Consider the following 14,836-nt stretch of genomic DNA (forward strand, 5'->3'; position numbering starts at 1 on the left):
CTGAGGAACCCAGACGCTCCAGACTCTCTAGGTACCACTTTATGACAGAACCCTGCCCCTAATAATTCCTGTAGAGTGACCCGGCTCATATATTAAATCTAGCCAGAACGGATTCTCTCTAGTAGCGCTGTGTAATGCAGAGGATGACAGAAACAAAAGACAGAACTCTAGCTGTTTCAATAAAAACACTTTAATAGAGAAACAAATAAAAAAGAAAATAAACCTTTAAAACACAGTCTAAATCCTTTATTATAACCACCACCAATTGAAATGAAGAAGAGTAAAACAGATCTATTCATTATTTTGTACCCACGAGGGAGGAACCAATGGGACTGGGGAGCTGGGAGAACAGGTGTGCCATTGATTCACTGCAGCGAGGGAAGAACAGAGGAGAGCAAACAAACAACAGGAAGAGATGTGGCGTTTTATAGAAGGCTGAACACAGTGCTCTCTACAGGCTGGGCAAGAGGTTGCTCCCTTTCCGTGTACACACACACACACACACACACACACACACACACACACACACAGGTGCAATATTTGGTGGTGAAAATATTTCAAATCCAACTTCATTATAAGAGTTTAGTTTCATAGCAAAGATATAGAGAAACTGATTTTGGAAACAAAGATTCAACAAGACAGAAATTTAAGCCTAAAAAATAAAATAATAAAAAGCAATGATGAAGATTTGTAAATAAATTCCCTTTAAGATGTCTTTGGCTCAATCTCTTCTGCCTCAAAAATAAATAAAAGTGTAGTTTAAGAAGCGGTGAAATATTAGTATTGCACAACTTCAGAGATTAGCCAACGACCGCTTTATGGAAAAATGATTCCCCAAACAAACTGAAGGTTCGTATATATGACACACAGAAGGGAGCAACCTCAGCTTTAGCCTTGCTAAGTAACTGCAAAAAAAGAACTTACATGACCATTACATATTTGATTGACGTTAGTAAAATATTATAATATTTTTGTTGATAATGTCACAAGTTATTGTACACATCAAATAATATACCAAAATTTGACTTTGTAGGTTAAACAAAAGCTTTTTTCCTCTTTTTTTTAAATCCACAAATCAACACAAACTGATAAAAACAGGGATTAAAAATCAGCCAGGTCATCTCAACATGCATGAAAAGAAAAGTCTTCACATTAAAAAAAATTATAAAATAAAAATAATTCATGTTGATTGTTGTACAGCTGTGAAGTGGTGAGAAAACCGAACAGGAACATATATTTAAATGATGTATTTTACAGTGAAATAAGTTGTCTTGAAACAGCTGCAACATAAATTCTCCTCTTTGTCAAATCAGCCAGACACCATCTTTAAAAAAAAAATCTAAAAAGTTACAACAAGATGTTGCAACTGCCAACTGGTCTGTTGTTGTCCATTTCTAGAATTACCATCCTTTTTTTGTTTGAATTTGCATAATTAAAAAGGGCATACCTCTTCTTTGAACAGCTTCTACAAAATTGAGGTGCTCCCAAAGTTCGTGTTTGTAAATACCTAGAAAATGCATATTTACAAGTATGTGTTGTTCTCTGCCAAGTCAAAAAATCTGGACCTTTGATTTAAACTGAAAAACGGAACAAAAATTTAACATGGCTTTATGAAGCTCTCTGCTGACTGTTCAAAACACATCTAAGTTATTAGCCGTGGGGTATTAGCTTTCTGAGGAAGTGACATTTTAAGAGATTTAACAGTGACTAACTGCTGTATGAAAGCCATGAAAGAGTGGGGTGATTTTATTACAATTTCACTGTTTTTCAGATGGGGCAGTGGTATTTAAACAATTAAGGGATTACATATCACTGGACAGAGCACTGGATGACTGTTTCCAGTATTTCTTTTATCATAAAAAGAAAAACCTTGGCAGATATAGTGTCTCAGCATCTTTTTATATTTTGCCTGCAAGGGACTTAAATCATCAGGGCATCAGTAAATTAGCAGTGAAATTCATGTGGCTGTGTGGCCTCCTTGTGTGTCAACCATTAACAAGCAACTAGCTCACTGGAATTCAAACATGAGCGCTCCTGTCTTATGTTCATCATGTGTTTTAAGAAAAAAAATTTAATTAAAAGGGAATTAGGGGGACTAAAAAAGGAACCAGGAACAACTTCCATGACATTACCAATTCATTCTTATTATGCACAGTCTAAAAAGAGACACATTAACAGTCATACGTCTTTGAACATCTTATCATATAGTTACTTTTACTACGTTCGTTTTTTGGTTAAATCTTAAGCAGAGTGTTAAAAGGGGTTGGGGGGCCTGTTACCTTACATGCCTATTATAAATTATTATTAGGGATAGGGAAATACGTTTTTGTTTAGGTGGAACTGGGAGCAAATAGCTTACAAGAGAGTTAAGCAATTACTGTTTATTATAGGGTTCATATGACTTGGAGATTAAAAGATTGTTTTACAGAGAAAATGGAAAAGGATCTTTTGGCAGTCTGGTTTACACTATGAAAAGGAATCTAGAAACTCTGTGACTACAAAACATCCGCGAGAGCAACAGTGTGTTGAAGACATATACGCCATGAATGATCCGAATAATACACAGTATGCTGTTTGCCAAGATCCAATAAGATTATTTCCAATAAAACAAGAAGACACAATGTGCATTCAGCATATTAACTATAAATCTAGTTTCAACATTCTTCAGATTTAACCAAAAATGCTGACACTTAGAATGTTCAAAAACGTCTGACCGGCAGTGTTGATCACACCCTCAGTTTCAACTTACCTATCATGACACACCACTCTGACCTCACCACTCTATCTTCACTTTCACAAACCTTCAGAGTACTGCAACCTTTTAAAAAAATAAAAATAAGAGGCTCAATGTCCATTAGTGATAGAAAACAACCAGAAATAAACACATTTCATATCCCCAGTAGTTACTGAAACAATTTCCCCGGTGAAGATTTCCTTGACACAAAGGAAAGAAATCTAAATAAAATTAAATACTGAGCATCGGCCACAAGCCAAGCAGTGTTTGGGATAATCTTATAATCACAGAAAGCTATGTCTGGTGTTCTCTGATCCTTAAAACAAACAAAGGAGGAATGACATGGTTATTGATACTTTGAAATGTTCACACGGTCTATTGTTGCTGATGAGACATTATTGAAAAGTAAGATGCACAATTACTATTTGTATTGTTATTTTTCAGTAAATAATCACATTTACTACTAAAACACTGAAGATGACTCCCAGGTAAGGATGTCTAAGAATTAAGGATCAGAAGCCAACAAACAGAAAATAATTCATAATGCAAATGCTAGCATGATACAGGAATTTAAGGACATATCTGTGGCATACAATTCAGTCTTTTATTTTCTTTATATGTACAGATTAGAGGAAAATTTATCTACTTCTATACACTGTTCCATGTAGTTTCTGAGTCAGTTGACCACTTAGCTTTTTGTCTGTTACCACAACTACAGTAGTATGAAAATCAAGACATAACGTCCACTCAAAACTGAGGAATACAAAATGATAAAAACTTCAACATACTTCGTAACCAACAAAACTAACTTCAATAAGGAAAATATGCAGGTAGCTAAGTGGTCAACCGAATTTCACCTTTTTTATTATTTTTTTTAAACTTTTTTAGCATTACGTACATATACAAGTGTAGATAATATAAGTATATATTCATATATACATAATGATTATGTATATATACCAGTAATGCATTCATTATATATACTTATTTTCTTCACAGATATGTGAAACAGGAGAAAAGATGACTGTTACAAATAAAAAGTTAAAATGAAACAAAATGCAGAAAACAAACCTACTGATAGAACTATTGTAAATGCACTTTGCACTATTTTTTGTGTGTTTTTAGAAACAGTTTTGCACTTTTTTTTATTTTATTTTTTTTTTTATCACTTATTTTTTATGTGGGACAGGGGACTCATTTAAAGTAGGAATAGTACCCATTGCTACCATTTGAACTTCCTATACTCAGCTCTTGTAGGAGGGAGAGAGGGTCGCTGTTCTTTTTGACTTGTTCAGGGCGAACAGCTCGGGGTTTGGGTGGAGCGCGGAGGGCACTGGCATAGGACATGGTGGGTGGTTTGCTTAAATTTGGAGCGCCCTGGCTGGCCTCTGTGGGTGCCTGTGGTGGTGGCGGCGGCGGCGGCTGCTGCTGCTGCTGCTGCTGTTGCTGCTGCTGCTGCTGCTGCTGCTGTTGCTGCTGCTGCTGCTGCTGCTGCTTGTTATTGGGCATGAGCGGAGGAAACTGTCCAAGGTGCTGAAGGGAGTTGAGTGAGTGTGGGTGTGTCTGCTGCGCTGCTGGTGCCTCTGCCTTCCCCTGCTCCTCTGTCTGACGAAGGGCCTTGGAAGCTGCCGGACCGAGGGGGGAAGACACGTGGACAAGTAGAGGAAAGATAGAAGAGGTAAGTTACACAGCTCTGAGTAAAAGAACATAATGCCCAGCCTGATGACAGTGTACATGGTGATACCTACCCAGAAGGTCCCGGTGCTGTGCGAGTGTGCCGGCTCCGTTACATGGAATGTTCTGGAACGGACCGGGTCCCCCGCCATTACTGGGCCAGAGGTCATGGCCAGAGGGGTAACCGTAGGGGGCGTGTGGGTGCTGATGATGCTGTATGTGCGGATGAGGGTGGTCCTGGGGGTCTGACGGACAGGGCTGGGACTGCTGGGACAGGGCATTGTGGGTGTTGGCTGTAGACGATTCATCTGGGTAGCTGGAGGAAATGCGCCGCTGATAGAGGGGCCGGCCTGGACCTCTGGGTTCATACTGTACAGACAGCAAAGACGGATAAGGAAGAGAAAAAGGTGAGAATGAGATATTAAGTCAAATCATATGGTGCGCAATGAGACCTGAAGAAGCAGTAGTCACCTTTTCACTGCACTTACTGACTCAGTTATGGCGTAAAAGCAAATATGGAGCAAGCAAATAAGAGTTTTATACTTTTACAAACTGTTGTGCACAGAGCACCACAGAATTTATCAGATCTTACTAACTAGCCACTAATAAAGACAGGCCTGAGATGAGACTGAGCCAAGCAATCACCTGCTTATCTTACAGTAAACAAAAGGAGTACATTAATGTATTAAATCACAGATAATAATCCAAATAAATTAATAACCCTTACCTCATCTACATTGTGAAGGGCTGTGGCTGCTGATGTTCTGGGCGACAGAGGGTGGTAGGACTCCTGGTCTGGACCTTGACTTTGTTGGTGGTGTTGCTGCTGCTGTTGTTGTTGCTGCTGCTGCTGCTGCTGTTGCTGCTGCTGCTGCTGCTGGTGCTGATGGTGAAGTTGCATCAGGTGGACTTGCTCTTGCCTGCTGGGGTGAGCCATGATTGGCAGTCCATAAGGAAGGCCGTGGCCCTGGTTGCCTAGCAGGTGGTTCTGCTGTGGTGGGCTCACCGATGCAGCTCCAGCATGAGACCACTGGGCCTCTTGCAGAAGGTATTTCACCTGGGAGGGAGGGGGGCTGGCAGAATGGGATTGTGGCTGATGTGGGTAGCCACCAGTATTATACAGTGGGTTTCCTGGGTGCTGCTGCTGCTGTAGAGCTGGGTTGTTGAGAAGGTTGTCATTAAGGAGATCGCGGCCGGTGTCATGGGAGTAGGGTCCTGATGGGAATGGGCCAGCGTGATTGGGGAGAGCTAAAGAGGATGAAGGGTCACCAGAGGCACGGGACTGGGACTGGCGGTACTGGAGGAGACGAGATTGAGGAGGGGGTTGCATCTCAGCTGCTTCCCTGGGTTCAGGCTGTTCCTGTGGGGGCATCTCTCTCAAGAGGCCCGGGTACCTGGGAAAAGAAAATGTTTTTTGATTTGTTTGCATTTAAACTCGGTATCATGTTTGTAACTAGCAGCAAGGAAAAAAACTATTTGGGAAGGACAATAATCAGGGTCAAAGGGGGCAACCAACCAAAACAACATACAGCAACAGTCACGGTCAAGTTCAATTTCAAGCAGTTATCTTATTTTATGTAGATCTACATACGTAAATTGTACACAACATTGTCAATGTATTTAGTATCATGTTACAAGACTATTAAACATGACAAATAATACAAACTGGTGCTCCATCTAACCTGGTGAAAGTTGGCCCAGGGGGAGCAGAAGTAACAGCTTCATCCTCCATATTGGCACTAAGGCCCCAACTAGTTGCCCGGAGCAGCTGATGGGGGAAGCGAGCCATGCCGGGCTGAGCAAGGTGGGCGAGCTGTTGGGGCAGAGGGAAAGCAACGCTTCCCTGGAGAAAAGGGCCTGCTGCCTCCCCCCACTGGCCCAGCCTGGCTGCCTGCTGCTGCTGCTGGCTCAGGGCCTCTAGAGCCAAGGGACCCTGGATATCTGAAATGGCAAACAAAATGATTAGTTTTAGAGTGACTGGTGTTGCAGGTTAAGACCCTGTACACTGTTAAATTTAGTATTTATTACGGATTTTCTATTAATAAATATCTAGTAAATGTTTCAATTAGGTATGCACAATATTATTCTCTAACTCAGTAAGACTTAACATCAAGTCTCTCTTGAAGTGGAATTTAGAAATTATTTTGTCTACTCTTATCGTGATGGCCCACAAGCAGATACAAACAGAAAATACACTGCTTTTCAACATGCTGGTGCCTGTTTCTCTTTGTTCTTCACAAATTCATAGTAATGATCGGGATGACGGCTCTTAAGATGGGCAATTCAATTTGTAGTTTGAAAGAATGATTTGGGGCCTCGTGTGACTGAGTGCCACTGAGCTATCACTGCAAATAGCAACTCTGCTATCAGTTTCGGATACTTCAAAAGAAAAACTCCACACCGCAGACATACATGCGTCGTGTAAGTAAGGCATCATCTTGCTGACCTGCCATATCAACAGAAATGTTCGTTAAAGCCTTTATCAGCCGATACTAATGACATGCTGAATCTGTCGACATTATTGTGCATCCCTAGTTTTAATTGAGGAAAGGTGCCAAAGAATTTTATGTAACTGTATTGATTGAAAAGCATTTGATTCTGTGCCATCATAAGCAATGCAAAGTTTACATGTCTTTCCAAAAATTGACATCTAAAGCTTGCATCAACTTATAATTATGTGACACTGATGTGTGCTAAATGAAACCTCTTCTGTTAGGCAATCTGTTAGAGAAACATGCGTGCTTATATGGTTTAGTTTTTGTTTTAGTTCAGTGTTATGTGTTTCTGTTGGCCTTAATGCTACCATATATATGCTCAGCCAATCAGGACCTGTTTCACAAAAAATATATATTTAAGATTTAAGAGATATGCTCATTGGATCCCTTGCAAGCCTATAGGCATATTTACGTGCATCTTTGTCAATGTCAATTCAGTTTCAGCTAACCAGCATTTATTTACAAATGTATATTATGAAGAACATCACTCCTATTCTGAGATAATTAAAGCCACCCTCCAGTGTGTAGTTTGACTTTTCTATGATATTTCATATTTTTCTGAGTCATTTCATTACAATGTTGTTTACCCACAAAGTTTGCCAAATATTTTTTTTTACAAATGGCTTAATTTTGTGCTCAGAGTTGCTTAGTTGTTAAAACGGTGTGGTGATGTATGACTATAGTAATTCCATAAGTCATACGTTATTCTCCAAGCTTGCGCAGGCACACTGTCATGCCTCGTTAAAATATTGTCATGCCTTCACGCCTCGTTAGGTCAGAGCATCAAACGATAAACATCGTTGTGAGCTAGCTAACCAATTTATCATGTAATTTACTTAGAACTTACAGTAAGTATGTCTCTCTGTGTCTGATTGTTGGTTTGTCATTCTAGTTTAGTTAACGTTAGCTAAGTTAACTAAGTTCTAGTTAGCCAAGTGTAGTTAACTAGTAGCTATTGCAGAAAGTTAGCTAACAGCAACAACAACTTCATTTTATTTTTTAGTTTCATCCTCTTGGTTTAGTGTGCTGTTCATTTTCATTACAGCATTTGTGCGTGCGGTGTTGGAGGACAGATGACAAAACGTGTCGCACTTTAACCTGCCACTGTCTTATATATAATCTGCAACATGCATTTTACCAATGCATCGGTGGAGGCACCCCCCACACCCCCGCGGTATAGTAAGCGCACCATAAAACGTAGTGGGAGTTATCATGTGCAGTGCTTCACAGGACCATCGACTGTATGATAGATAACAGCTGATACGCGCACATTAGTTTCTATCATGGGTAAGTAATAGCTACTCCTGCCAAACAGTAAAGTGTACTAAACTTTACAGTGTAGTGATGTTAACACAGCATATTGTTAGTAACACTCCAGCCGGTCAGTTTTTGGTTGTCATGGTAATGTATTACGTCCGACTATTAACCACACCCCCATTCTCTGTTTGAGAAAGAACGTTAACCAAAAACGGAAGTTAAAACTTGTTGGAGGGGGGCTTTAACATAAAAACAAAAAGGCAGTTTTGCCTTTGAAGTTGTTGTAATGTGCTAGTGCTATCCAATCTACTAACATCCTAATTATTTCACTGAGGAAGAAAACATGCTTGAGCAGTGTAATAAATGACACTAGCTTTATTCCCATAGACCATATACCAAGTGATGACATTGGTGAGCGTGAAAGTGACAATGCATCTGGCCTAACTTTTAAGACTGGGCAAAGGCAGCTACATCTAAACAAAGGATCTTGCAAAATAGGACAGATTATTTGTGCAAGTCTAGACTTTTCAGCAATTAGCATGTCTAGAAAAGGCTAGTTGTAACAACCAACATGAGACTGTCCGCATCTCATTTATTTTTGGTTTTCTTTGGTATAACTTCCTAACACAACATAAAGTAATAACACTTGATTAAATTAAATAATATAAATACAAATACCAAACACATCCCCATTTCACATTCTAGTTTTTAGGATGGTTGGCCAATTTCCATTTGCCTAACAAAGGAAAACAATATGATGCTCCACTTACCCAGACCATCTCCCAGGCTTCCATCTTGTCCATCTTCCCCAAAGCTGTTGACCCTGTTATGCTGCGACAGGCCTGGGTGGTGGCCCCCTGGGTGGCCCATTGGAGTCCTAATGGAACTACTCATCTCCTCCACCCCTCCAGACTCTGGCCCATCCAAAGTGGGAGACTGGACAGCCCTGTGAGGGGGTATGGGGCCACTGAAGAAGGAGGCGTTGTGGCTACCACCAGCGTAGGCAGGGCTGAGCTGTGGCTGCTGCTGCTGACTCTGTTGGGCCATCCCAGGGTGTTGAGGCTGGCTGACCCGATAAGGAAGCCTCGAGACCGGGTACTGTGGGGGGAAGGCTCTACCACTGGCCGGATGTGGAGGAAAAGCTGGGTTGGGTGGTGCCAGGTGGTAGTTGAGGGATCTTTGAGCAGCTGAGGGATCTTTTCGATGGAGCAGCGCATTGGGAAATCCAACTAGCCCGTCTGACTGTGAGTCTAGACTTCGACTTTGGCCTGTGTCCAACTCTCCCTGGACCAAAAAGTAAACACCAATCCAAACACCATAAGAAAAGACTTACCAAGTTCGGTAATGTGGGTCTACATAGAATCGACAAGTTACTTATAGTTAAAAAATAAAACACAAATGTCAACAACTTGCCTGTTTTTCCTTCATGTCTGCAGTTTTCCTTTCTGGTGTCTGAAGACGGCTCTGTTCGGACTTTGGACATCCCTCTAATTTACCTAAGAAGTCAAAACCAAAAAAACAAACTTATCACCATATGCTTGGCTATTCTATCCAGTTACTTCTTACTCTATATGCTTTAATATGTGATTTTGGGTGGTTGCTTGATGTGGTACTTAAAATCTAAGCACACCATTTCTGATGGGGTCAGCCTGTAGCTCCTTGTCAGGGCTGGGCTGGCCCATTCCTAGAGGAGATGGGTGGGTCACCCCACTGTAAGGGATGGGGGAGCCTCGATTCTGGGCCTGCAACAGATTGAAGTTGTAGGCCATGGCTGCCGGGTGGCTCATGATGCGAGGGTCAACAGCAAAGCGATTCTGGTAACTTGTCCAAGGCAACTTGGGAAAATTAACACGCAGATTGACAGATTATTGATCTACACCCTGACAGAGGATAGAGAGGTAAACACATACTGTGGATTATGGACATCATATAATGATAATGTTGATTATAAACAGTACAACAAATGAAAACCAAATACAAAGTATTAGTCCTTTCATTTCAACGATGATCGCATGTGCACAAACAATCTAGGGAGTATGAAGTGTGGCATTACTGGCTGAGTGGTAATACCTATACAAGGTTATGTTCTTTTATTTGTACTAGAAACCATGTGGAGCTTCACTGTTTATAAAAGGGATTCTACACACAAGCAACATACATGTTACACAGAAGTGAGCTACATAATAACAGCGCACTAATCTATAGTATGCTCCTCCAGGCAGAAGAGGAGCTATACAAATATTTATGTTATATGACAGCAAACAGAAAATAGATATTATTGTGTACACTACAATAAACCACCAGTCTAATACAGGACAAGACACTAGCTGGCAAATGTAGGCTTTCATTCCCACAGATGATAGGACAGTACATCAACCAGTAATAACAATCTGAAGCAAATGCAGTAATTGCTTGATCTGATGTTAATTAACCTGGGCTGGTAACTTTGTATGAGAAAAAAAACCCCACACATATTCTCATAGGTGCAATCAATTACAGATACAATTATCACATTTTTCTCTTCTAGTATTTGTCAAAATATATGACTTTGGCATTTGTTATAAGAGGCAAAAGACTTACTGGCAGGGGCATGGACATGACCATGTTTCCACCATACACGGCTGGAACGTAGAGGATGCTGGCGCCCGTATGGGGATCTATCCTCTGAACAGGACTTGGTGACTTGCCCATCCCAGCTGGTGTGCCACCCAAGGGTGGCGTGAATGCCCGAATAGGGTTTCCCATCAATACGGCTGGGTTGGGTTGGACTATGATGAGAGAAGGTGGCAAGGTTATATGAGCAAATTAATATAGTTCTTGACCTTAATATGATTAAAAATTGATGGCAGTCAATATATATCTAATTATTCATAGTTTGTAAAATTGTATAAAATGTAATACAGCATAATTCTATGAGAGAAGTACAAAATATAAATAGCTGATGACCAATCTGCATCAATACTGACATGGGGGGCAGAAAGGTTTTTTTCCCCCCGTTTAGGCTAATGTAGCAGGCTGACAATTTGCACTTGTAGCGGCTGAAACAACCTGATTATCTTTCCCTAGTGAGCATCATATTAACAGCATTGCTGTGTTGGCTGCATTGCTCTGATGGCTTCAATAGCCTCAGGCCTTCATGCATCCATCTGGGCTGCTCCATTAGACTTGCTCATTTCAAGCTGTTGAGATCTGTGCTTGTTTGTGTATAGGGAAACAGAATAAGAACAAACTAAGGAAACTCTTCTACTGTTGCTGTGTTATAAAACCTGACCATAATATACAAAACATATAGTGATGAGGACAGAAATTCTACATGCTAATATGTGTAAATGTTGTCATTGTCATATCTCAGTCAATGTCAGCTGTTAGAATACTTCTACAAGGACACGGACTTCTTGATGCAGAGTTGATCAATGGTAGATTATACCTTAGTATTATATTCCTTTCTAGGTTAACTGTCACATTTACATGGGTTTGATTTATTTCCCTTACCTATACTGTAAAGAGAAATTAGGTATTCAGAATTTTATTTTAAAGTTTCTAAACAATGCCTGAACAAGAAGATTGTAATTTTCTACTTCTGCAGATGCCTGCAGGATGAGTTACTTACAAAAATATTAAAGTTAGAGTAAAAGTCTGGAATTCAGGCATAAAAATAAATTGCGCTTTTGACATTTGCCGAACAACAACAGAAAGACCAGGAACACAAGGTAACAGCACAGTAAAGGAATTTTTCTTCATAACATGGTACCCTTTAATATGTAGATAATCAACTGGGCTAAACATGTGCAGTGGGATAAACTCACCATATCCGTCAGGTGGAAGGTGCTCTGTGTGGTTTGCATGTTTCCCCTGTAAGACAAAAGAATCATTAGAAAGTTCTGAAGAAATTTAGTAACATCACATTTGGCTTATTTTTTCAAGTTTTATAATGGCAGATTTGAATATATAATAGACAGCCTTCCCCAACATGCAACATTTTCTGCTTTTAAGGATTCTAGTGTCAATGTTGCATTGAACTGATCTGAATATCAGAAATGGTTTCACTGTCCCCTAATAAAGTTAGCCATGGGACTTCAGAGAGAAAGAAGATTTAGCCAAGAATCTGACTGGTCAAATCGGCCTTTTCCCCAAATATTGTGTAAAAATAGGGACTGAGATACAATGTGTGTTCCCTGTAATGCAATCTCATATGATCTCTTTACTGTCCTATAGTTACATTAAAGTATGGCTTCCCTGGTGTTGTAATTATGTCCACAACTTTCTCACAAATACACATGTTGACACATACTATAGTATAGACAGGTTAATAATTATTAATTGTTTCACTTATTAAACCACATATGTATTTAATACCATTAACAAAGCACTTAAATGAAAGAGTCATAATTAAACATTTTATCAATAAATCTCCTAAAGAGATTTATGCCATCAACAGCCACTGCCTGATAAGCTTACAGTATGCCTGTGTTCTAGAGAACCCCATTGTTGTCCAAAATCTATTAAAAACATGCAAGAGCCATGCCACAGCATTGGGAGACATATTCCTTAATAACAAACATTGCCAGTATTGTTTCTTTATTCTGGATTTGCAACTGTATCTTTGTTTTTCATTTTAAAACAAGTCAACATGGTTATCGAGAAAGATCTATAATTTCTTCTTCTACATGATAACAACTGAACTCCCCCTCTAATCAATTTTCAGCATACTCTTTCTCCAGGGGACTTCACAATACAGTTCCATCCACCATATGTGTACAGAGATTCTGAACTGAATTCTGATCAATGTTGACACACATGTATGAATGTATGCACTCACGGGGGTGAGTGTGTGCAAATGCAGCTCAAACATGTATGTGTGCACAAACACAGACAGACACACACACGGCTCACAAGATCTCCCCATACTGAAGTTTAGGTGGTGTGGTGTATTATTAATCACTACAGGCAAGCATACACTACAATCTACTTTGAGCTTTTTTAGTGGCTGGTTTTTGTAGCACGCAGTCTCTCCCAGGTGACTGTAGTGTAAAAAGTCTTTGACAGCAGCTATGCTTCCTTGAAGGACATTCTCCGTTAAATGTAATCCACTATGTTGCTATGCTGATATTATATAAAGCTGGTATTATTTACCTTTCAGGTAAGGAGCACTAGTCATATTGGCAGGAAAACAGTAATTCCATTGAATTATGATTATATTACACATATTAGTCCATAAACTAAACTTGTTTTTTCATGAATTATGTTACTACGTTTACTGCAGTCTTTGACACTAGAAAATTTTGAACAAAGCATGGAAAACAATTTTACTATACTATTGCTACTACTACTTACTGTAGCAAAGCTGTAACATTTTCTTGGTATTTTGCAAACCTCCTACAAAGCCCAAGCCCAATATGGTTTTACTTGTGAGGCTGCATCCAGCTTGAGCTGATGAACAGCCAAACTACAAAGTCATAAACAACCACATATGAGATGCAGATATAAATATTTTAGTTCCACATGTAAATGAATACAGCACCTTTAATATTGGCATTACATACCAGCCAAATATAAAACAGCTTAATATAAAAGTAATTTTCTGCATAATGCAATGATTTTGTAAGAAATGACACCAAAGTTGCAACTGTGCAACATGTAGTGAATAGAGGCGAAGACCAACTAGGATGTTGCTGAACACTTATCTCATATGATCAAACAGCAAGGATCCACTGAAAAGCACTGTTAATTGCATGATAGATGACTGTATAGTGGCTGTCATTTAGGGCCCTTGGTTTCTTGTCATGTTGTATACAGTTTTCACAGCTAAACTAAAAGAGAAACAAAGGGTAAAAGGACAAAATAACTCCAGGTTATCTGCATGAAACAACTAAGAATATGTGCTAAGAGGAAGTCAGACAAGTCAGACTTAATATAAAAACTTTCAGTTGTTTCTGATACCTGATAAGTATCCGTTCTGATTTACAAATGATGCATTAAGAATAGAAGTGGCACTTGTAACTCCTCTATCCCCAAATAAATGACAATAACTGTGCTACAACGCTAGAGCTGAAACCAAAAGATTTTTAATATGAGACATATTTTACCACAAGTGTCACAGTCTTGCATACTTGCACCAAAACACCATCTGTGTCAGAAAACAACACTATGTGAAGTCAACTGAAGCATATATTACTGGTAAAATCAATGGCCAACAATGAACATGCTGCATGCTTTGTACTTAAATGAATATGTTTTAAGTAACTGCAACTACAAATTGTATGTGGTCTTCTCTGCCCTTGCACATATTCATGTTTTGATTGTTTATCACATTGACTCATTGGATTTTTATTTAAAAGTGGAACCTTTCTACAAATTGATTTATTAACCAATTATTTTGTGAACAATGCAGGTTTTATCAGGTGAGAATTTTAGGAATTAATGTATTATTAAATAGCATTTTTATGCATTACTGTATATCACAGTCAGTGCATCATCCATATACAGCAACATGTGGTGTCTGCTGAAGGGAACAATTTATTCGATTATATATTACATGTATTACTGTTAGCACCGTGTCTGTGTGCGCTGCGTGGTTGTGAGCTACATAGTATGCCTGTGGAGACTGAGAGAGGAACTGTGTCTCCAAAGCCAGTTGATGCCGCGGAGGTGCAGCTCATTAGGCCCAGTGGGTGAT

At 39.6% G+C, this 14,836-nt stretch overlaps 1 protein-coding gene across 2 annotated transcripts in view; it reads right to left on the reverse strand.

The window, feature by feature from the left end:
* Positions 1 to 231: 231 nt before the first annotated feature.
* The window catches only part of helz (helicase with zinc finger), a 64,806-nt gene continuing 50,201 nt past the window's right edge, over positions 232 to 14,836 (reverse strand). Inside the window, exons 24-32 of one of the 2 annotated variants that reach the window (XM_038713879.1) lie at positions 11,967 to 12,012; positions 10,741 to 10,928; positions 9,791 to 9,995; positions 9,574 to 9,656; positions 8,931 to 9,444; positions 6,091 to 6,349; positions 5,136 to 5,802; positions 4,483 to 4,777; positions 232 to 4,359 (exon numbers count right to left, since the gene is read on the reverse strand). In XM_038713879.1, the coding sequence (XP_038569807.1) occupies positions 3,929 to 4,359; positions 4,483 to 4,777; positions 5,136 to 5,802; positions 6,091 to 6,349; positions 8,931 to 9,444; positions 9,574 to 9,656; positions 9,791 to 9,995; positions 10,741 to 10,928; positions 11,967 to 12,012 (2,688 nt within the window). In that variant the 3' untranslated portion in view covers positions 232 to 3,928. The remainder of the gene's footprint in view (positions 4,360 to 4,482; positions 4,778 to 5,135; positions 5,803 to 6,090; positions 6,350 to 8,930; positions 9,445 to 9,573; positions 9,657 to 9,790; positions 9,996 to 10,740; positions 10,929 to 11,966; positions 12,013 to 14,836) is intronic. The other variant, XM_038713878.1, reaches the window with a different exon arrangement.

Source organism: Micropterus salmoides, unplaced genomic scaffold (assembly GCF_014851395.1).
Source record: "Micropterus salmoides isolate LMB-PRFRI ecotype aquatic unplaced genomic scaffold, ASM1485139v1 Ms_hic_scaffold_12, whole genome shotgun sequence".
NCBI classification, from domain to species: domain Eukaryota; kingdom Metazoa; phylum Chordata; class Actinopteri; order Centrarchiformes; family Centrarchidae; genus Micropterus; species Micropterus salmoides.